Source organism: Boleophthalmus pectinirostris, unplaced genomic scaffold (assembly GCF_026225935.1).
Source record: "Boleophthalmus pectinirostris isolate CB_2022bp ecotype Guang Dong unplaced genomic scaffold, ASM2622593v1 HiC_scaffold_13, whole genome shotgun sequence".
In the NCBI taxonomy this organism is placed as follows: domain Eukaryota; kingdom Metazoa; phylum Chordata; class Actinopteri; order Gobiiformes; family Gobiidae; genus Boleophthalmus; species Boleophthalmus pectinirostris.
In genome coordinates, this window is record NW_026571036.1 from 6,172,231 (window position 1) to 6,193,946 (window position 21,716).

The following is a 21,716-nucleotide window of genomic DNA, read 5'->3' on the forward strand; positions in this document are numbered from 1 at the left end:
CGATATTACATTTTGAGCGTAAAAACTTTTTACATGTGTACACACTATTTAACATTTTCAGTTTTGGGGGGGAATAGGAGATTTGAGGTATAATTACTAGGGATGTAACAATATCCAAATTTCACAGTACAATATTATCACAATATTCATTTCACGGTACGATATTTATTGCGATATTTTGAAGAGGCTGATAATTGTAAGATTGGACACTTTTTTTCTTTTAAAATACCTTGACAAGACTTTGGTGTGAATTATTTCCGTCATAATCCCAAAGATTCACGTCAAAAACATATTTCTTCATGTTGTTTGCGCTGAAATGAATCATGGGATATGTAGTTCCCAATGTTTTTAAGCTGTTGCTTCTATAAAACCATGCATTTAAGCAAAGAAAGTTATAATTCGATATATTGTGAGACTTTTGACGTTACCATATGACGATATTTTGGTTATTGTTACATTCCGAGTAATTACATCTATTTTTTATTTGTTGACTCGTGAAAATAATAATATGTCTTCTCCTCACAAGCTTAGGGAAGCACTCATTGGACAATTACAGATGTTAAGTGTTTAATTAAAGTTTAATGAGCTCCTTTTGATTAGGTATCGGGGCGCATGCGCACACGCACCTCAGGAACACTGGAAGTCAATGGGACGTGCAGCAACAGGTCAGGGTACGATATTATCACGATATACATCTTCACGGTACGATATTTATTGCGATACTGTATTTTAAAGAGGCTAATGTAACTGTAGATGAGACACTTTTTTGCTTTTAAAATCCCTTGACAAGATTTTGGTGTGAATTATTTCCATCATAATCCCAAGAATTCACGTCAAAAACATTTTTCTTCATGTCTGCGCTGAAATGAATCATGGGATATGTAGTTCCTAGGGTTGTAACGATATTAAAATCTCACGGTACAATATTATCACGATATGTATCTCACGATACGATATTTATTGCAATATTTTAAAGAGGCTAATGTAACTGTAGATGAGACACTTTTTTGCTTTTAAAATACCTTGAGAAGATTTTGGCCGTGAATTATTTCCATCATAAACCCAAAGATTCACGTCAAAAACATATTTCTTCATGTTGTTTGCGCTGAAATTAATCATGTGATATGTAGTTCCCAGTGTTTATAAGCTGTTGCTTCTATAAAACCACACATTTAAGCAAAGAAACTTATAATTCAATATATCGTAACAGCCGACGATATTATTGTGAGACTTTTGATGATAAGATATCACGATTTTTCGGTTATTGTTACATCCCAAGTAATTAAATCTATTTTTTACGTGTTGACTCGTGAAAATAATAATATGTCGTCTCCTCACGAGCTTAGAGAAGCACTCATTGGACAATTACAGATGTTAATTAAAGTTTAATGAGCTCCTTTTGATTAGGTATCTGGGCGCATGCGCACACGCACCTCAGGAACACCGGAAGTCAATGGGACGCGCAGCAACAGGTCAGGGCTACGTTCTGTCGGAGCTAACGCTGCAAAAAAAACCTGCGAAAATGTCCAGAGACACGGTACTGCGAGCTCTCATGAACCAGCGGCTCACTGCGGACTACGACGAGGAGCTGTGCCGGTCCCGGGAGAGCCAGAACCAGAGGAAACAACGCCTCCTCGACTCGGTTCTCCTGCGTCCGCGATCCGAGCTGCACAAAGCGGGTGAGCGCCTGCGTGGTGTCGGTGTGTCGGTATGGATGCTAACTCCGCGAGCGCCAGGCCTGTTTTTCCACTGTTTTTCACGGTTAAACTGCACGGCTCGCATCTCGACAGTGGTCAGGAGGGTTTTTGCAGGAGATGAGGTTACATTTTGGGGCGATCGCGTTTCTTTTTTCTTCTGGAGCGATGGGAAAAGCGCAACAAAGCGGTGGGCAGAGCGCAGGTAGACCACGGGCAAAAGGAGGGAGGCCTGTTCGGTCACTTTGTCATGGAAAACCGCTCATTTCACCCTAAAATCAGTCCAGGATAACGGCGGGGAGTGTGTTTTATTGTGTGTTTTAGGTTAAAGAAGTCGTGGTAAAGGTGAGGGTTTGGTTAAGTTTGGGGGAAAAGGCAGACTCATCACTTCTGAGCTGTCTGTCTGTCTGATGTCTCCAACATTTTTCCTCCACTGACCTCTGTTTTTACCAGTTGTTGCGTTGGCACTGGCGACCAAAACATCCCGCAGCTACCTGACGAGATAGTCTCATCAGGAATTTTTTTATTATGGTTAAGAAAGATGTTATAAACCAACATGTGTTGTCTAAAATAGACACATGCAGGTATGTCATCATTCATTATAATTCATTTAGTCTAGTTTGGGTCCTTTTAGGAACCATGGGGACCCTCTGAGAATCTTTAGGGACACAAATTTAGGGTCTGTCACTGTTGTAGCACTTTTATAGATAGAATGCCTTTTATTGTCAGTATACATATGTACAGTCCACACTATACACGTTAGGGGTGTAACGATACACAAAAATCACGGTTCAGTATGTACTTCGGTTTGGTTAATTTTTGGTACAGTTTGGGAACAAAATGCAAAACCGTTTGCTTGTTGTTTATTTGTGTTTTTATTAAACCAACAATTTGTTTTAACATTATACAAATGGGAAAAAAAATAATTGCAAAGTGCTGCTTAGTAATTCTAAAAAGTTAAATAAAATATTCTCAACCAAGCAATAAATGTATGAAATATTACTTTTTTTTATATCCTCGTAAACAGTAAACAAAACTTTTCAAAAAGTAAAACGCAGCACTAACAGTTCCACCATGAAGTTTTACTCAGTCTTCATATTTTTAGCCAGAAAAAAAAAAAAAACTTGTCCACAAATAAACACACACAAATTGCACAAACTCACTCGTGCGCAGCCCTTCGCCAAACCGAACGTCCCGTACCGAAACGGTTTGGCATGAATACATGCACCGTTACACCCCTAATACACGTGCGCAATGAGATTAAAAGTAACTCACCCTCCAGTGCAAACATGCACGTGGGACACTTACAGTGCAGTACAAAAAAAAAAAAAAAAAAAAGACAGAGTACTAAATAAATAGGTACTTAAATACTAGTGCAAGACTTAAAAAAAAAAAGTCTGGGACACCCAAGACTACAAAACTCACTGCACTGTCGTAAATATTGCACTCAATTAAAGGTGCACTGCGCAACTTTTTTGATCGAGGGTCCGCTACCTACTTGTCTCCATGGAGATGTTATTGCTTTGCCTGGAATCTTCCATGGTATGATATTAAACATTTCCATCTAGCATTTATTCATTACGGGTGTTTCTATCGCTCAAAAATACAGTAATTTCTTCTGTGAATAGGGCCAATCCTCTACAGATCTGAATTGTAGCGTTGAGCCGTGAACCTGCTTGTCTCCTTCGTGATAGATGAGTTTAATACACGAGCCTCCAAACCTGTAGCTCGGGAGCTATCAGTATCTCTCCACCCCCTTCCAAGTAAGTAAGGCGCCAAGGGAATTCTGAATTACACCATTGTGCTCAGTAACAAAAATTTGGTTAATTACACGCCTGTTACTACTGTACATGTATCATTTTGAAGCCCTTATAAATAAATAACATATAATAAATACATAAATAATAAAAATGTGCACTAATAAATGGACAAAGGTTTATGTTTTATAGGCGTCTAACTGTACCCAAAGGCTCACCCTCTTTCTTATAATCGTCTCAATTTCTTGCAGCGGCTAAAATGAGTAGCTCTCTGGCAGTTTTGTTTCGTAAAGGAGCTCACCGGAGGAAAAAGACTGGAGACTAGTAATAAAACATTAATATTAGTAATAGTATAATTACTAATAATAATATTACTGAAAGTGCCGAGGTTTTGTATCTATTGATTTATGTGTAGAGCCATGAATCTGAGCAATCAAATCACTGAAGCTCTAGTGTGTCCTGTGGGTATCATTCAGAAGTTGCCGATACGATACATATCTCGATACAGTGCACTTTTGATTCGATACGATATATTTCAAATCGATTCAATATGGTTCAATAAAAAATAAAGTCATGGCTGTGATACTAAAACTCTTTGTTAAACCACTTCTTGTGCAAAGTTCATATGAAACACAAACACTTTAATCATCAAAACAAAATGTCAAATGTGTTGCAAAAAGGAGTTTCCTTCCTCTAATCAAGCAACAAAACTGTAGCACTGTAACAAAATAATCTAGTAAAACATACCAAAAAGTACTCTTAGAAGTTACTGCTGCCAAAAGATACCAAAAACACTTCCGATCCAATCAGGCTGTAGATTGTAATCAAATGTAAAAAAATTTATGAATTTCCCCTCGGTTTGATCTCAGTGACTAAAAAGTATAATACGATGTCACGCTGTGGAGTGTGTGGGCGTTGTGAAAAACAGAAATCATCAGGGCAAAACCAGTACAGACAAACCGACAGTGTTTACTAGGAATGCAACGATATCCAAATCTCACGGTATGAAATTTGTTGCGATATTTTAAAGAGGCTGATCTAATTGTAGATGGGACAGTTTTTTTGTTTTTAAAATACCTTGACAAGATTTTGGTGTGAATTATTTCCATCATAATCCCAAGAATTCAAGTAAAAACATGTTTCTTCATGTTGTCTGTGCTGAAATGAATCATGGGATATGTAGTTCCCGATGTTTATAAGATGTTGCTACTGTAAAACCATGTATTTGACCAAAGGAACTTGTGATTCGATATGTTGTGACAGCCCACGATATTATGAGACTTCGTCCTTATGTTATTTTCCTCCTTGACTTAATGAACCGAAGATGAATTTATTCCGTAAATGGAGCCCTAGAGCCACGTAACTTCTCTCTTCCTTCAGCATGTCTAGAAGTCCAAATATTTGTGCGATGGTTTGCGTCTTCCTCTGACTTTTGGTGCGGCCGCAGGAGGTTTTGTCGGTGCAGAACGTTTCGCCGACATTGTGGGTTTTGTCGGGGAGAAAACTTGCAAACATACAGCACTTCAGAATCACACCGCTAGAGTTCGAACATTTATGTAAATTTGTCAAGCTGAACACATTCTGTACTGAACAGGAGACACGGTACAGACTAGATTGATCGACAATGGTCTACAGCAGCGGTGTCAAACTCATTTTGGTCCGGGGACCGTATCCAACCGACTTTGATCCCAAAGGGGCCGGATCAGAAAACTCATGTCATATAAACCCCAAAAATAACAATAAGTTCAAATATTTGTGCAGAGAAACACAAATCTATTACAGAAATCTTTTTTAATTGATGAACTCTTTCTTTTACAAAATATAATATTATGAACAACCTGAAACTTTAAGAAAAATACAATTTCAACGCAATGTTTTAACATGAACTTGTTTGCAAACAGGAATAAGTCAATTTTTCATGGAAAATCCTGCACTCGATGTCCACTTTTCTCATTTTTGACATTTTTCTGATGAGGGTGTCACGGTCAACAGTCAAAACGATCGTCCATTTAAGAGCGTTTGGAAAGAGACAAGTCTTCATTTGTGCTGCTCTGGTGGGAGGGGCCACGTACAGAGACGCTGGAGACGCTGATATGTTATTTTAATTATATTTTCTATTAAAATATAGTTTAGTAGAAAATCAGCCGAGGTCCAGATTAAAGGTCGTGGATTAAAGGTCTGTAACAACAAAACAAAAAAAGAATGCAAAATTGCTTTAAAAAAAATCCGCAAAACACGAAGGAAAGAAAGATGGTGAGCGACGACTGTATTTTCCAATCTAAGTTGAAAAATATATAGGACAAACTTTTTGGAAATTGGCAATTTTGCCTCAGGAGATCTTGTGACGCACGATCTTTTCCCCTCTGTGTTATTTACAAAGAGTTAATTTGAAGTGGAATATCGTATATCAAGCTGCAGGTCCCACAATGCACCGCTCCACAGGGATGGGACGACAAAACGGTGTCAAGTAGAAATGACACAGTTTCAGTCGGGATCATTTCAACAGCCGTGCTCCTCGTAGCTTTGTGTGTGTGTGTGTGTGTGTTTGTGTAAGTGTGTCATGTCAGTGCGACTCTGAGCTGCACTTTCAGGTCATAACACTAAAATATCACCACGGCAACGGCCAATAAAACAGAGCGTCGGGGGCAGGCGGGGGGACGGACACAGAGGTGCAACAGGCAAACTCAGGAAACGGCGAAAATAACGCGAAGACTTTATTACTCGCCTCTTGTAAAGCTGAACATTTTATTATCCGTACATTGTGTCCTCGGCAAATAATGACACCCAGTCTACAAAACGTCGCTGTTAATTCAGTTTAGTCAAGTTTTTAAAGGTGCATTGTGTAACTTTTCTGGTGGAGGTGTTATTGCTTTGTCTGTCTTTGTCATCTTATCTTCATGGAGACTGAAAAGACCAATTTACAGGTCAGGTCTGTGTGTATTTTCGAGCTGTAAAACCACTTGTGATTCAGTGAGGTAGAGCTGTTTAGTGGACTGTGGAACTTTCCAGGCAGAGCAATAACATCTCCATGGAAACAAGCAGGTGACGGACGCCCAAGCAAAAAGTAGTCGTGTCTGTTTACGTTCTTACAGCGCACAGATCGGGGGTGAAGCTGCAGATAGTGACTCTGCTTCCTGTGGATTTTATCTACGGCTTCCTGTGCTTTAAAAATCATGAATCTGAAGTATTGCGCCACATTTCACAAATAATAATAACACACATTTAAATTTCCATATGATTCTCCTCGTGTTTGTGATGTACGCTTTTTGTGGCACGTTTAAAAATTGTTTATGACCGTGACTATGACTGTGCCTGTAGATAATGTAAATAACCTGGGAAGAATACTCATTACATTACACACATCTGTGTATGGCCAGTGTTGCGGAGTAACAGATTACAAGTACCGGAGTTACGTAATCAGAGTACAAATTATGAGTAACTGTATTCAGTTACAGTTACTGTTTCAGTGAGTGGTAATTGGATTTCAGTTACTTTGCTGAAATAAATGGATTACATGGCGGTATTTTCCTGTTTTCACATTTGGGCTATATCTTTTTTTTTTTTTTTTTTTTTTTTTGGTAATTCCACTCATTGCTGGACACTAAACCAAGACTAAAACCAGGTCTTAACTAGATCTAAACCAGGTCTAAACAAGGACTAAACCAGGACTAAAACCAGGACTAAACAAGGACTAAAACCAGATCTAATATAGATCTAAACCAGGACTAAAACCAGGTCTAAAACAGGACTAAACCAAGACTAAAACCAGATCTAAACCAGGACTAAAACCAGGTAAAACCAGGACTAAAACCAGATCTAAACTAGATCTAAACCAGGACTAAACCAGGACTAAAACCAGGACTAAACTAGATCTAAACCAGGTCTAAACTAGATCTAAAACCAGGACTAAAACCAGGTCTAAACTAGATCTAAACCAGGACTAAAACCAGGTCTAAAACAGGACTAAACCAGGACTAAAACAGGTCTAAACCAGGACTAAAACAGGTCTAAACCAGGATTTAACAGGACTAAATCATGCTGCGTGGATGTGTTTCCTCCTCTTCTATCAATAATATTTTTAATTTGGTTCAGTAAAGTCTGGGCTTTTCATTTTCTTTTAGCAGACAAAAATCTTATGTGAAGATTTCCTCGTCTTTGCTTCTCTACAGCAAATCAAGTAATCCAAAGTATTCAGATTACGTTACTCACTTTAAGTAATTTAATGGATTACATTACAAACTACATTTTGGGGTCTGTAATCTGTAGGGGAATACATTTTAAAAGTCACCTTCCCAACACTGTGTATGGCTATGGTGTGCATCCTAGTAAACACTAAGGATGTAACAACAACCAAAATATCGTGATATCGTATCGTCAAAAGTCTCACAATAATATCATGGGCTGTCACAATATATTGAATCGCAAGTTTCTTATCTTAAAGACATGTTTTTTTTAGTAGCAACATCTTATAAACTTCGGAAACTACATATCCCATGATTCATTTTAGTGCAGACAACATGAAGAAATATGTTTTTGACTTGAATTCTTGGGATTATGACGGAAATAATTCACACCAAAATCTTTTCAAGGTATTTTACAAGCAAAAAATCTGCAATTATATCAGCCTCTCCAAAATATCACAGTAAATTTCGTACAGTGAGATGCATATCGTGATAATATTGTACCGTGAGATTTGGATATCGTTACATCCCTGCTAAACACTGTTGGTTAGTGGTTTTGCCCTGATCATTTCTGTGTTTTCACAACTCCACAGCATGACTCCGTACTGTGCTTTTTGGTCACTGAGCTCAAACCGGGTTTTTTATTTAATTATTATAATCTCCAGCTTGCTTGAATCACGAGTGTTTTTGGTATCTTTTGGCATTTTTGTGCGACCACACTACAATTTGGTTGCTTACTTAAGACGGTCGTACACTGTGTGATTTTTGGCCCTTGCTGAGACGATTTTTCACTTGTGTAACTGTTTCTGGGATCGGGCCAAGTTTTGGCTTAATCTTTCGAAAGAAGTGAGAAGTCATTGTCAAAAATTCAGAGAGGCAGAACGCCACAAATTTTGGATATGTTAAAAACAGACATCTTGTCTTTCTAAAACAGTCCATTTTGTGTTGGTGGGTGCTGTCATTTTTTTTAGTATAACATGGTAAAGATGGCACCAAATGTATTTTCTTTACATTTTGAACACTATCTTCTAGTGCAGGGGTGTCAAACTCATTTTGGTTCGGGGGCCGTATCCAACCGACTTTGATCCCAAAGGGGCCGGATCAGAAAACTCATGTCATATAAACCCCAAAAATAACAATAAATTCAAATATTTGTGCAGAGAAACACAAATCTATTACAGAATTTTTTTTTTTTTAATTGATGAACTCTTTCTTTTACAAAACATTATAATATTATGAACAACCTGAAACTTTAGGAAAAATGCAATTTCAACACAATGTTTTAACATTAACTTGTATGCAAATAGGAATAAGTCAGTTTTTCTTGGAAAATCCTGCACTTGGCTCCACTTTTCTCATTTTTGACATTTTGCTGATGAGGTAAAAACGATCGTCCTTTAAGAGCGTTGGGAAAAAGGCAAGTCTTCATTTGTGCTGCTCTGGTGGGAGGAGCCACTATGCTAAGCACCGCAGAAAATTACCAATATTTTAATAGAAACTATAATTAAAATATTTTAGTAGAAAATCAGCAGAGGGCCAGATTAAAGGTCTTGGAGGGCCGCATTCGGCCCCCGGGCCTTATGTTTGACACCTGTGTTCTAGAGCGTTCATCACAGAGGGTCACTTTTAAAACACAAAGTCCACAGCGGCGTGTGTGGGAAGGTTTATGTTCAATATCAAACCTCCGTCTTTGAAATTTCACTTTCCACAGTCCTTCAAAGACGCCCTCAGATTTGAAGATTAGAATTTTCGATCAAATTCAAGCCCCCAGAAATCTGTGATAAATCAAAAGTCCAGATTCTACAAGTACATTTGCCAAATTTTAACCCTTGAAAATTTGACGGACCAACCTTAAATAGTTTTTTAGATACAGTAATCTGAAAGTGCCTCCTCGGAAAACAGGTCAGGGGGTAGTTGACAAAATATTTTTTAGGAGTTGGGAGCTAAAATTTGTATCTTTTCCTACTGGAAAGTGCGGGAACCTCCTAGAATTGTTTCAGTCAAATCTGAGATGGTCGAGTGGAGGCATTCGGAGGTTTGGCGTGGAATGACCCTGCACGGGGTAACGATTAATACCTCATGACCAGCTCCCAATCTGCAGTTGTAGGTCACAAGAATATCAGACCTGTTTGAAATCCAGTCGCCTCTCGTGAGGGTTTCGTTCAGTTGAAGTCATCCGTATAGTGTGAGAACATGAATCGTGAGCTGTGAACTTTTAAACCCTGTGATTTGGTCGTACAGTTTGAGCTGGAGCTGAGTGAAATGATTGAAAATATTGCACAGTGTACGTCCGGCGTTAGTGAAAAACTTGTTTATGCCTTTTTCCACAGGTCGTGGTTTAACAAAGAAATGTTGCTGGTAAATTGTAGAGTATTTGGGTCTTAAAAAACAACAGTATATCACAGAGTATCATGGGCAACATATCGATTATCACACGTATCTCCATATCATGAGCCATGTATCGTATTGAATCATGAGGGAATTCCAGACCTAATGATGAGGCTTGAGCTGCAGAAGGTTGAATTATGAACTTCGATGACTCATTTATAGAGACTAAATCATGACTTAACCGTTGCATACTGTTATTTATTTATTGCAACTCATGTTTTTTTTCCACAATATTGTTGTATTTAAATTCGTGTATCAGTCGTTCATTCGTTTTTCAAAATAAAACCAAAAATAAGAAAATTTTAAAAATATATTCTTCATTATTTGTCTACAAAACCAAAATGCAAAAACAGATAATGTTTTTTATTTTTTGATTTTACATTTTTCGTGAATACTGGAAGATGGATAATGGCTGTTTCTTGTTTCCGTGACTTAAACTGCGATGCTGAACTGAACCAGGACTGAACTAGGACTAAACCAGACTGAACCAGCTTTAAACCAGGTCTAAACCAGTCTCAGTCCTAGTCTCAGTTCCAGTCTCAGATCTGGTCTCACTCCTGGTCTCACTCCTGGTCTTCGTCCCGGTCCCGGTCCTGGTCTTCGTCCCGGTCCCGGTCCTGGTCTCAGTTCTGAACCAGCTCTAAACCAGGTCTAAACCAGTCTCGGTCCCAGTCTCGGTCCCGGTCTTGGTCCTGGTCTCGGTCCCGGTCTCAGTTCTAAACCAGGACTGAACCAGGACTAAACCAAGACTGAACCAGGACCTAACTAGGACTAAACCAGGACTGAACCAGCTTTAAACCAGGTCTAAACCAGTCTCAGTCCTAGTCTCAGTTCCAGTCTCAGTCCTGGTCTCACTCCTGGTCTCGGTCCTGGTCTTCGTCCCTGTCCCGGTCCTGGTCTCAGTTCCGAACCAGCTCTAAACCAGGTCTAAACCAGTCTCGGTCCCAGTCCCGGTCTCGGTCCCGGTCTCGGTCCCGGTCTCGGTCCCGGTCTCGGTCCCGGTCTCGGTCCCGGTCTCAGTTCTAAACCAGGACTGAACCAGGACTGAACCAGGACTGAACCAGGACTGAACCAGGACTGAACCAGGACTGAACCAAGAGTGTCAGGACTGGCCTGGACGTGCACCCACGTAGGTGATCAAGAAACCAGGACCAGACCGGGACTCAGACCGGGACTCAGACCGGGACTCAGACCGGGACTCAGACCGGGTTTAGTCCTCGTTCAGTTCTGGTTTAGACCTGGTTTAGACCTGTTCAGTCCTGTTTTAGTCCTGTTTCAGTCCGTATGCGGCGCAAAAGTCCAGGATCGCAGTTTAAGCCACAAAAACGGGAAACGGCTCTTACCAATTTTTTCCATTATTCACTTAAACACAAAATTGAAAAATGAAAAAACAAATCGTTATCTTCATTCATATGTGTTTTTTATTTTTATTTTGGAGAGGACAGATGACAAATTTTTGGTTTTATATTGGAAAATGAATGAACGAATGATACACAGATTTATTTATATTATTATGGTGGTCTATATTTACTTCAGCAATATATCACACTTCAGAATGTGTCATGATTTAATGGCTTAATCACAAATAAATGCTGATTTGTGCAACACTACTTTGAAAAGAGTTACTGCGTGGTACGAGTGTAATCCTGGTTTACTGTATTTCACCCATTGTCTCCTGCAGGTGTCCAGATGCCCTCCCTGAGTCCCAGTCTGAACCACGCGTTTTCGGAGCCTCCACAGGTTAAAGAGGAGCCCGAGGAGGAAGAGGAACTGAGCTTTAAACTGGAGCCAGAGCTAGAACCAGAACCAGAGCCGCTGCCAGTGTAAGAGTCAAATACTTTACTCTGACATTGTATAGTCAGGTTAGTTCTAGTCACACGGGATTTCAACAATTACAACTCTTTCCTCACATTTCTACACAAATTACAGCCAACACTAAACTCCATGGGGATGTTAATAAGTTTGAAATTGTAACCAGTCAGAAAAATCATCATGTTTAGTTAGGTGGCAAAGGGTTTTTAAAGAAATTCTGCCCAAATGCCTTTTTTTTTGTTTGTTAAAATAGACGTAAAAGACTGCAGTACTTTATACTAGGGATGGGCATGATTAGTCGATTAATCGATAATTGATCATTAAGAATTTCATCGATTACGTTAATTTTAATCGACAAACCGATTCTATGTTGCTGTGCTTAGCGTGACCAAACAGGGGTCTGTACATGTGTCTCTGCATCAGAAGGAGCGAGACACAAACAGTCGGTCAGTCTGCAGCGTGATGAAGCACAAATGTGTATTTAACGATGATTTGTACAAGAAATTCCACACTTTCCGTTCCGGTCGGGACAAGTGTGAGTCCATGTGCACAGTGTATAAAGCAGCACATATGTGTCGGTGTCCAGTGGGAAAAAGTTTTTCCAGGTGAGAGTCGCTCAATGTCGATGACGAGTCCACACCTCCCTCCCCCCGTACGGTGTCCTGGTTTTGACAAACGCAAATATGGTCACACTAACCTGTATTCACCTGAATCATCAGCGACACAAGAGCTGTATTTTTATCTTTGCTTAGTTTATGCAAATTAGCGATGCGGTTTAAGTTTTGTTTCTGTGAGAGTTGCACAAAACTGAATTAAACACATTAATAATTAATAATGTCAAACGGGCTGATGTGGCTCTAGAGTCGTTACGGTTTATATGTCGTAAAGTTGAATTTATTTATGCAGATTAGTAGTGCAGATAGTAATAATAATGATGATCATTTTAATATAAAAATGTTAATGATTAATCGATAATCGATCGTTAATTCTTCCGACGATCGATTAAGAAAATTTCATCGAATGCCCATCCCTACTTTATACATATATTTTATGTCATGATATTCTTTACTGATCTCTCGTGTGGGAAATTCTTTCTCTGCATCTGTCAGGAGCAGTGACCTACACATGAACATGTTTTTTTTTTGAATGGGAAACCTGGAGGAAGCTCGCTCAGACACAGGGAGAACATGCAAACTCCACATAGAAAGGCTCCGGCGACCGGAACCTCAAACCATCAATATCTAACATACAGGTTATTTAAGATCAGAGCAGCCCAGATGCACCACACACCTGCTGTCTAGTGACATCTCTTTAACTGGAGAAACAGCAGAGAACTAGGGATGGGCATTCGATGAAATTTTCTTTATCGATCGTCGGAAGAATTGACGATCGATTATCGATTAATCATTAACGTTTTTATATTAAAATGATCATCATTATTATTACTATCTGCACTACTAATCTGCATAAATAAATTCAACTTTACGACATATAAACCGTAACGACTCTAGAGCCACATCAGCCCGTTTGACATTATTAATTATTAATGTGTTTAATTCAGTTTTGTGCAACTCTCACAGAAACGAAACTTAAACTGCATCGCTAATTTGCATAAACTCAGCTAAGATAAAACTACAGCTCTTGTGTCGCTGATGTGGTCAATTTCTGTCGGATTAAAAGACATGACTCAGTGGAATACAGGTTAGTGTGACCAGATTTGCGTTTGTCAAAACCAGGACATCATACGGGGGGAGGGGGGCGGGGCCTCGTCATCGACATTGAGCGACTCTCACCTGGTAAAACTTTTTCCCACTGGACACCGGAACATATGTGCTGCTTTGTACACTGTGCACATGGACTCCCACTTGTCCCCAACGCAACGGAAAGCGTGGACTTTCTTGTAGAAGTCATTGTTAAATACACATTTGTGCTTCGGTACGCTGCAGACTGACCGACTGTTTGTGTTTGCTCGCTCCTTCTGAGTGCAGAGAGACACATGTACAGACCCCTGTTTGGTCACGCTTCACACAGCAACCTACATTCGTTTTGTCGATTAAAATTAACGTAATCGACGAAATTCTTAATGATCAATTATCGATTAATCGATTAATCATGCCCATCCCTACAGAGAACACAAACATATGTACATGTATGTTTAATTTTTAGATTTATCTTCACTGCTAGAATAAACGTAACAGGATCCGTTCTTCAGATCACAGTGTGAAGACTCCTGCGGCCTTTATAAACTCTTTCTTTCGTGTCACATGTGCCGTTGTATTTGATTACATTACTGCTCTTGCGCTTTGCTCGTGTGAGACAAATGTTCTCTGCTCACTTCGTGTCAAATCTGAAACTGGAGGAAGGTTTTAAAATCCTCCTGTGTGCAGCCGGCCGTTAATCAGTTTGTATTGGTTGACTAATTACTTCATTAGGATTAAAGGATTTCTGTGAACAGCAGCGGAGAGGAGAAATCACGGAGCGAGTTCTGGAGTTTTGGGAGAGACCGGACAGTTTCAGATCAAACTTTATTTGTCCCACAGTGGGGAAATTACAGTAGAACAGCAGGTGGCAGTGTTGGTCTTCCTTTTTTTCCTATGAACTTGTTCTTTACTTGTTGTTTACTGTACAGACGTGTTTCTGTGTAAGATCCTCGTTATTTTGAGAGCTTTTTTCCAGCTCCACACTGCGCACCTTTTTAACCTCCAGTCAGCTCATTATCTTTAATCAAATTTAGATGTGAAGTCAAGGAAATAAATGTGGAGACTGTAGAGTAGGGCTGAGTATCATTAAGAAGTTGCTGATTCGATGCATATCTCGATACAGTGAACTTTCAATTCGATAGGATTCAATACAATATATTTCAAGTTGATTCAATACAGTTCAATAAAAAATAAACATGAAACAAAATATGAAACACAAACATTTTAATCATCAAAACAGTGAAAATGTCAAATGTGTTACATAAAAGTTTCCTTCCTCCAACAAGGAACAAAACTGTATCTCTGTAACAAAATAATTTCGTAAAATATATCAATAAATACTCTTGGCGATATATCGATACAGCAGCCCACGATATCGATACTGTATCATTACATGAAACGATATGATATATTGATATTTTGATATTTTTGCACAGCCCTGATGTGGAGACTGTGGAGATAATAAATATGTTCTGACTCTTGGACTGACTAAACTGCATTCACTGAATTTGTGTTTGTGATGTTGTTTTCCAGGCCTGTCCGAATGCCCAGAGGTTACTATGACAACAGAGGAGAGTCGTCTCTGCTTCAGCAGCATTTACCCATGCAGATTAGAGTTCAGTCTGGAGAGATTCCCTTCACCTGTAAGTAAACAGTTACTCTTTGGAAGGAGTTACCTTCATCTAGGGCTGTTGCGGTTAGGGAATTTCTCCTGCGGAATTTCTACCTTGGTTGTTGCGCGGATATAGTGTATAGTGGGAGAAGTAACATTTGGCTTTAGAACAAGTGCTGCAGCATCTCTGCAGCTCTCACTGTGGCAGGTCAGGTCAGATTCCTGCACCAGGTCGGACACCCACGGACTTAAGAGAGGGTGAACCTCGAACACACGGAGCAGGGTGTCTGCAAAACGCGATCGGGCAACATCTGTACTTGCATCTGTGGGGCACAGAACTCTACGCCGGTTCTTTTGCCTGCGGTCCCCTGACAGTCTACACGAGTCAACAGTGTGTCCTGGAGTCCTGGTTTAGTCCTGGTTTAGTCCTGGTTTAGTCCTGCGAAGCCTGTGAAGTGATGATGGATTTTTGACAGCTGAGTTGCGCCTGTGCATTTGTATTTGAACTGAAGAAAGTGTAACCGTTTCATTTCATTTTGTGATTGCAGTTCTTGAAATCGTAACATTTCTGTTTGTATTCTGATGGCTGCTACAGTTAAAATGCTGTTAATTTGTGTGTGAGTCATCACGGGTCCGGGTGGGTGCAGGTCTCTGGGTCGGGTCACGTTGGTCACATGCGGTGATTGCGGTGGCTCAACGTGCACCGCGGGGATTCATTTTTGCAGTTATTGCGACAGCCCTAGTTTAAGCACTGCCCTCTGGCGCTCAGGAGGGATGAAATAGAATGCCCTGTAAGTAAAATAATGCCTCTGTTAAAGCTGAACTGTGACTCCACTTACATCAGTTGTGTTTAAAAGAGAGAATCCTCCAGGAAACGTCTCTCTACTCCAGACCACACCCCCAAGTTCCCACCTCTGTGCATGTCTCATGCAGATGTCCAGATTCCCCCGCTGAGCCCTGGTCCTGGTCCCAGTCTGAACGAGGAGGACATCCCAGAGACTGCACAGATTAAAGAGGAGCCAGAAGAGTCAGAGGAGCTGGACGAGGCAGAGGAGCGGATCATCAAACAGGAGGAAGAGCCGCTGCCAGTGTAAGACTCAAACACTTAACGCTTGTAACTTCAGTTTTTACTCACTAATACTGAGACAAATATGTTTTTCGAACTGGAGACATTATTTTACTCACATGTGTAGTAATATTTTAAGGCGGGTGTTCACTGGCCGCCTGTGATCGTCTGATAATGAGGGAAATCTGTCTGTGTGATGTGACCCATAATGACAAATTAAACCAAGCGTACGTGTTAGTGGTTATAGAGCTGAGCTGGGAGCCGAGCTGGAGGAGCGAGGCTGTTGAAGGTAACGCCCATTCCTGCCAGAACTGCTGGTTTGGCACAGGGTGGGCGCTTAGCAGTGCTGTCAATCAAACCGGTTGCTAGGGGGAACTGGCATACGACCAAGACAAGCTGCCACTGATATAAACAGAGAGTAGACACAACAGTAAACACAAGCGGACTCTGCAGTGAACAGGACCGTCTTTCACTGACTCCCTTTCATTTTCTAACTTTTACAAATGCAAAAACATTACTGGCGTGTAGCTCTACCCTCAGCCAACACTACAATTACAGAGACGTTACCACAGAGACTAGAGCCTTCTGTTCACTCCAACAAACTCTGGTCTTTTCCATGACTGATGTGTGCACCATCACAGTGTGTTTGAGCTGTCGTAACATTTAAACTCCTCGTGTCGTGTAGTGTGGCGTCCAATAATCTTATAAGATGAAACAAAATGGTGCAGTGGACATGGGGCTTGAGAGAGACTGAAATACAAACTGCTTCAGCTTAAAGCAGAGGGTTAGCTGGTTTTCTACATCGGGATATCTGATTGACTGTTGTACTAATTTTCTTTTGTTTTGAATTGACTTTTCAGGCCTGTCCCTGCGTCGGTGATTGTGAAGAGAGAACTGTCGCTCACACAGGCGGAGGACATGAGCTCAGACACTGAGGGAGATACGGACAAGTCTTCAGACAATGAAGACGAGTCCAGGCCTCCGCTCAGTTTGGCTGCACAGATGGAGACCGAGGCTGAAGGAGACCACTTCAACCAGGTCCAGATGCCCGCCAGCGCTCCTGTGAACAACGGAGACGGCTCCGGAACAGCTGAAGGAGCAGAGGGGAAGAAGTTCCAGTGCTCTTTTTGTATGAAGACGTTTGGAAGAAAACAGCATTTACAGATGCACATAACTGTTCACACGGGAGAGAAACCGTACATCTGTCCAATCTGTCAGAAAGACTTTACTCACTCCTCCAGCCTTACAAAGCATATAAGATCTCACACAGGAGAGAGACCTTACAGCTGTTCAGAATGTGACAAAACCTTTGCCCATAAGAGTGTGTTAGATGTACATATGAGGATACATACAGGGGAAAAACCTTTCAGGTGTCCCTTCTGTGATTTAGGCTTCACTGGAGGCTCGAATCTAAACCGACACATGAGGCGACACACAGGGGAGAGACCTTACAGCTGTTCCATTTGTGAGAGAACATTTACCCAGAAGGGTACTTTAGACGACCACAAGAGGAAACACCTGGGAGAAAGACCTTTCAGCTGTTCCTTCTGCAAAAGAGGATTTACACAGAAATCTGAATGGAAAAGACACCTGAAAGGTCACGCGGGAGAGATGCCCTACAGGTGTTTGACCTGTAATAAAACCTTTGCTGAACAGAGTATTCTGGATGAACACAGTCAAATCTGTGCAGACGAGTACCCCTACAGCTGTTCAGTGTGTAGTAAAGGCTTTAGGAAGCGCTGTAACCTCAGAAGACACTTAAGGACTCACACAGGAGAGAAACCTTACAGCTGTTCAAGCTGTAATAAAAGCTTTAATGAAAACTCTAAACTCAAGAGACACATGAGGACTCACACACAGGAGGAGGCCGAACAGAACGAGACTGAAGAGCACGCAGAACCTCTGACAGAAGAACAGGCTGAAGAACAACCAGAACCTCACACACAAGACCAGACTGAAGAACGCGCACAACCTCTCACAGACGATCAGGCTGAAGACAACATGGCTGAAGAACACAGGACTCACTCTAGCGACGAGCAGAACGAGACTGAAGAACACACGAAACAAGACCAGACCCAGCAGAACGACTGAAGGGTTCAACACTTTACTCCGTTTAGAACTGGCTCAGAATTCTGTAGCGGAATCTCTTCGAAAGATTCTGCCTTTTCTTTTCTTTGACTGAATATTTATAATGTATTGAATTTTATACTTGCTGCTTGTATGAACAGGTCAGCTGCAGTCCGTGGAGAGAAAGACAGAGAAGGAGAAATGCCTTAACACAATTTTAATGGAACTATTAACCCTAATGAGATGAATCGACGAGTCCAGCCCGTGCATCCAAGTGGACAATTCCAATCCGACCTAAGAATCTTCTGGGTTGGTGTTAGATTGTCAGATCCAGAGGCACAAACTATCACCATAACCCCGTCCATAACTTTATATTTATTACTTTAGGGGTATTATCAGGGTGACCAGATGTTTCTATTTACCCGGGACAGTCCTAGTTTTGAGCCCTGTGTCCCCTGTCCCAGCAGATTTATCCAAAACTGCTGATTTGTCATAGTTTTATACAAGAAATGTCCCAGATGTCCTTATTTTTCACTAATCTGATCCCTGCCAACAGTAAAGAGAGGCATAAATTGTCATTTGTTTAGGTAAAATACAGAAAAGCTGCTTAAAAGTGACCAAAACACAAAGAAAATGTGACTGTACTGACTCACATTATTGCTGAATTACGCACTTGTTTCACGATTTTATTATTACCAACCACCAGGGATGTCCTGTTTTTTTTATTTTGAAAATGTGGTCACCCTCGGTATTATACCACCCACCTTTATGATTACCTTTAAGATTCTGTGCAATACTCGACTCACAAGTCTATGTCTCATGCTCCCACTTGACAGTTCTACATAAATATACAAAAATGTGATATAAAACTCAGCACAACGACTTTACAAACCTGTAATGTGCAGTAGTTTCATTAGCGGGATGTAACGTATTTTTCGGACTACAAGTCTCTCCAGAGTATAAGTAGGACCAGCCAAAAAATATGGGATGTAAAAGAAAAAACATATAAGTCTCACTTTTTTCGAGAAATGTATTTTATAAAATCAGAGACCAGGAACTGACATTTCATCTTAAAAGTCAAGTTCTAGTAAAAACAATAGAAGAGAGAACAACAGACTGTTAACGTCACATATGAACAGTTCTTCAGATAAACTATAACATAAACAACAGAACAGAACAAGTTTAACAAACTCTCCATCTCACTCCAAATCACTAAATCCATTCAATTCTTCATCCTCGGTGTCATTTTTGAGAAACTCCATGACCTCCAGAGGTAAACAGAGCGCCTCTTCCTCTTCTGTGTCGCTGTCATCAGACACAGCATCAGTTCCAGTTAGAATTATGTCGACTTTTCTGAATCCCGACAGGATGGTTTCGGTGTCACTGAAGTTCAGACTTTGTCCATCCATCCAGTGACTTCAGGAAAGTTTCATGGTGCGTCCTCCCGATTGTCGTGGAGAAAATTCAGTTTGTCGACTGGACAAAAGTTTGGTTGAAGATGTTTCGCAGATCATCCAAGCTGCTTCTTCAGTTCTGGTCAGACGCTGGTGGACACTTCCTTATATCTGTCTGCAGGGAGGAAATAACTACACTGAAACCAACACACCTACTTTTTTACAGTTTCTGTTTGTTAGTTCGGCCTATTGACCTGTACAGGGTGTGGGGTCTAATTAGCAGAACAATTCATGGCCATAATGGAGCTTCCACACCTCTGGACCTGACCTGGATACACCTGTTGTTTGTTTTGAATTAGGTTTGAGGATGGAGTTGTAAATAGGAGATAGAAGGTGTCTAATTTGACCCCACACCCAGTACAGGTCAATAGGCTGAACTAACTAACAGAAACTGTAAACAAGTAGGTGTGTTAGTTTCATAGTAGTTTAATTGTAGTTAGCTCCTCCCTGCAGACAGATATAAGGAAGTGTCCACCAGCGTCTGACCAGAACTGGAGAAGCATCTTGGATGAGCTGCGAAACGTCTTCAACCAAACTACCTTTTGTCCAGTCGACAAACTGAATTTTCTCCTCGTCATGGATTCTACCTGGACGACTGAGGGATTCTTCACATATCCTCCCGATTGTCGTGAAGCCGCCAGTCCCTCACAAGTTTCTGACTCACTCCAAACTTTCTTTCTGCTGCTCCACTTGCAGCAGGACAGAGGCTCTTACTGCAGGAGACATGCGCAGTAGAGCAAAGTGACAGTGGTACAGGAGGAACAGGAGCAGCAGATACTCACACACAAGACTAGAACCTCTCGACGCTTCAGTGTGAATATTTTAATATATAAGTCGCAGGAAACACCCAAACCATGAAAAAAAGTGCGCCTTATAGTCCGAAAAATACGGTAATACCTCATAGAAGTGTAATACCCGCTCTTAAATTTAATTGCCTCTGTAGACCGTCCCTCTGGACCTGACCCTCCAGCACCTGCCTCCTTTCTGGGGGTTTAGAAAGATTAAGATGAAGAGATTGAATTATTCTAAAAACATGAATAGCCTGAAGTGTAAGCGGTTGTACAACTGGGTACATTTTCTTTTCTTTCTAATGTTTGATGTGTTGTAAAAGATTTTTTTTCGAATCTTGCAATTTAATTATCCTGAAAATATTTTTATTGTCTATCCTTTGACGGTCCATAAAAAGGTGTAACCCTTAAAATTCATATTATTATTATTTTTTTATTTATTTATCCCATTTTTGTCAATCATCTGTTAAAGGTGCACTGTGTAAGTTTTCGTTTAAGGTGCGTCACCTGTTTGTTTCTATGGATACGTCATTGCTCTGCTTAGAATGTTCCACAGTGTGACTTTAAACAGCTCTAACTTACATTTATTCAATTACAGACGGTTTTAAAGCGCAAAAATACCGTGAAAAACAAACATTCCCCACAGATCTGACCTGAAACTTGGTCTGGTTTGGTCTCCGTGAAGGTACAGTAGAAACGTTTAATGCCATACTGTGAAACATTCCAGACAAAGCAAAAACATGTCCACGGAGAAAAGCGTTTGACGGACCCTCCACCGGAAAAGTTACACAATGCGTCTTTAAGCTCCTGGGTATGTTAAAGTGCATATGACAGGTTAGACTACGGTACTCATTTCACTAAAACGCAGTTCAGATTTTACAAAAAATATAAAATAAAATAATTGCGTTGTCTTTTCTAGTTTTGTGATTTTGGTTATAATTTTACTTTCTGGTTGGATATCAGATATGACACACATGATGTAAACAAGGACCAAAACCTGTCGAAATTAGACAAGTTTGGGACTGTTTTAAACTATTTTTTTCTAGGGACCCATTTTTATTTTAAAAGTCACAAACCTTCGCGATCCAAGTCAACAGACATTATTCGTAAATCACAAAATAAAAGTGGATTTGAGCATTATTGAACATTAATGAGGATAATTTATTGTTGACTGAGTGAAATTAGTAGTTTTAAACA

The 21,716-nt window shown here is 40.4% G+C and overlaps 1 protein-coding gene across 1 annotated transcript; it reads left to right on the forward strand.

Moving 5' to 3' along the window:
• Positions 1 to 1,467: 1,467 nt before the first annotated feature.
• LOC110164344 (zinc finger protein 436-like) lies at positions 1,468 to 20,072 on the forward strand. Its single transcript, XM_020929373.2, has 5 exons — positions 1,468 to 1,679; positions 11,702 to 11,843; positions 15,066 to 15,175; positions 16,078 to 16,234; positions 17,071 to 20,072. Exons 1-5 carry the CDS (start codon positions 1,523 to 1,525, stop codon positions 18,299 to 18,301), a joined length of 1,797 nt encoding a protein of 598 aa, XP_020785032.2. The 5' UTR covers positions 1,468 to 1,522; the 3' UTR covers positions 18,302 to 20,072.
• Positions 20,073 to 21,716: the final 1,644 nt, after the last annotated feature.

Bases quoted from the DNA above. Each gene is read 5' to 3' on its own strand.
- LOC110164344 (XM_020929373.2), top strand. From the start codon at position 1,523: ATGTCCAGAGACACGGTACTGCGAGCTCTCATGAACCAGCGGCTCACT. The intron at 1,680-11,701 runs GTGAGCGCCTGC...TGTCTCCTGCAG, and splicing joins ATCCGAGCTGCACAAAGCGG to GTGTCCAGATGCCCTCCCTG. The intron at 15,176-16,077 runs GTAAGTAAACAG...TGTCTCATGCAG, and splicing joins TGGAGAGATTCCCTTCACCT to ATGTCCAGATTCCCCCGCTG.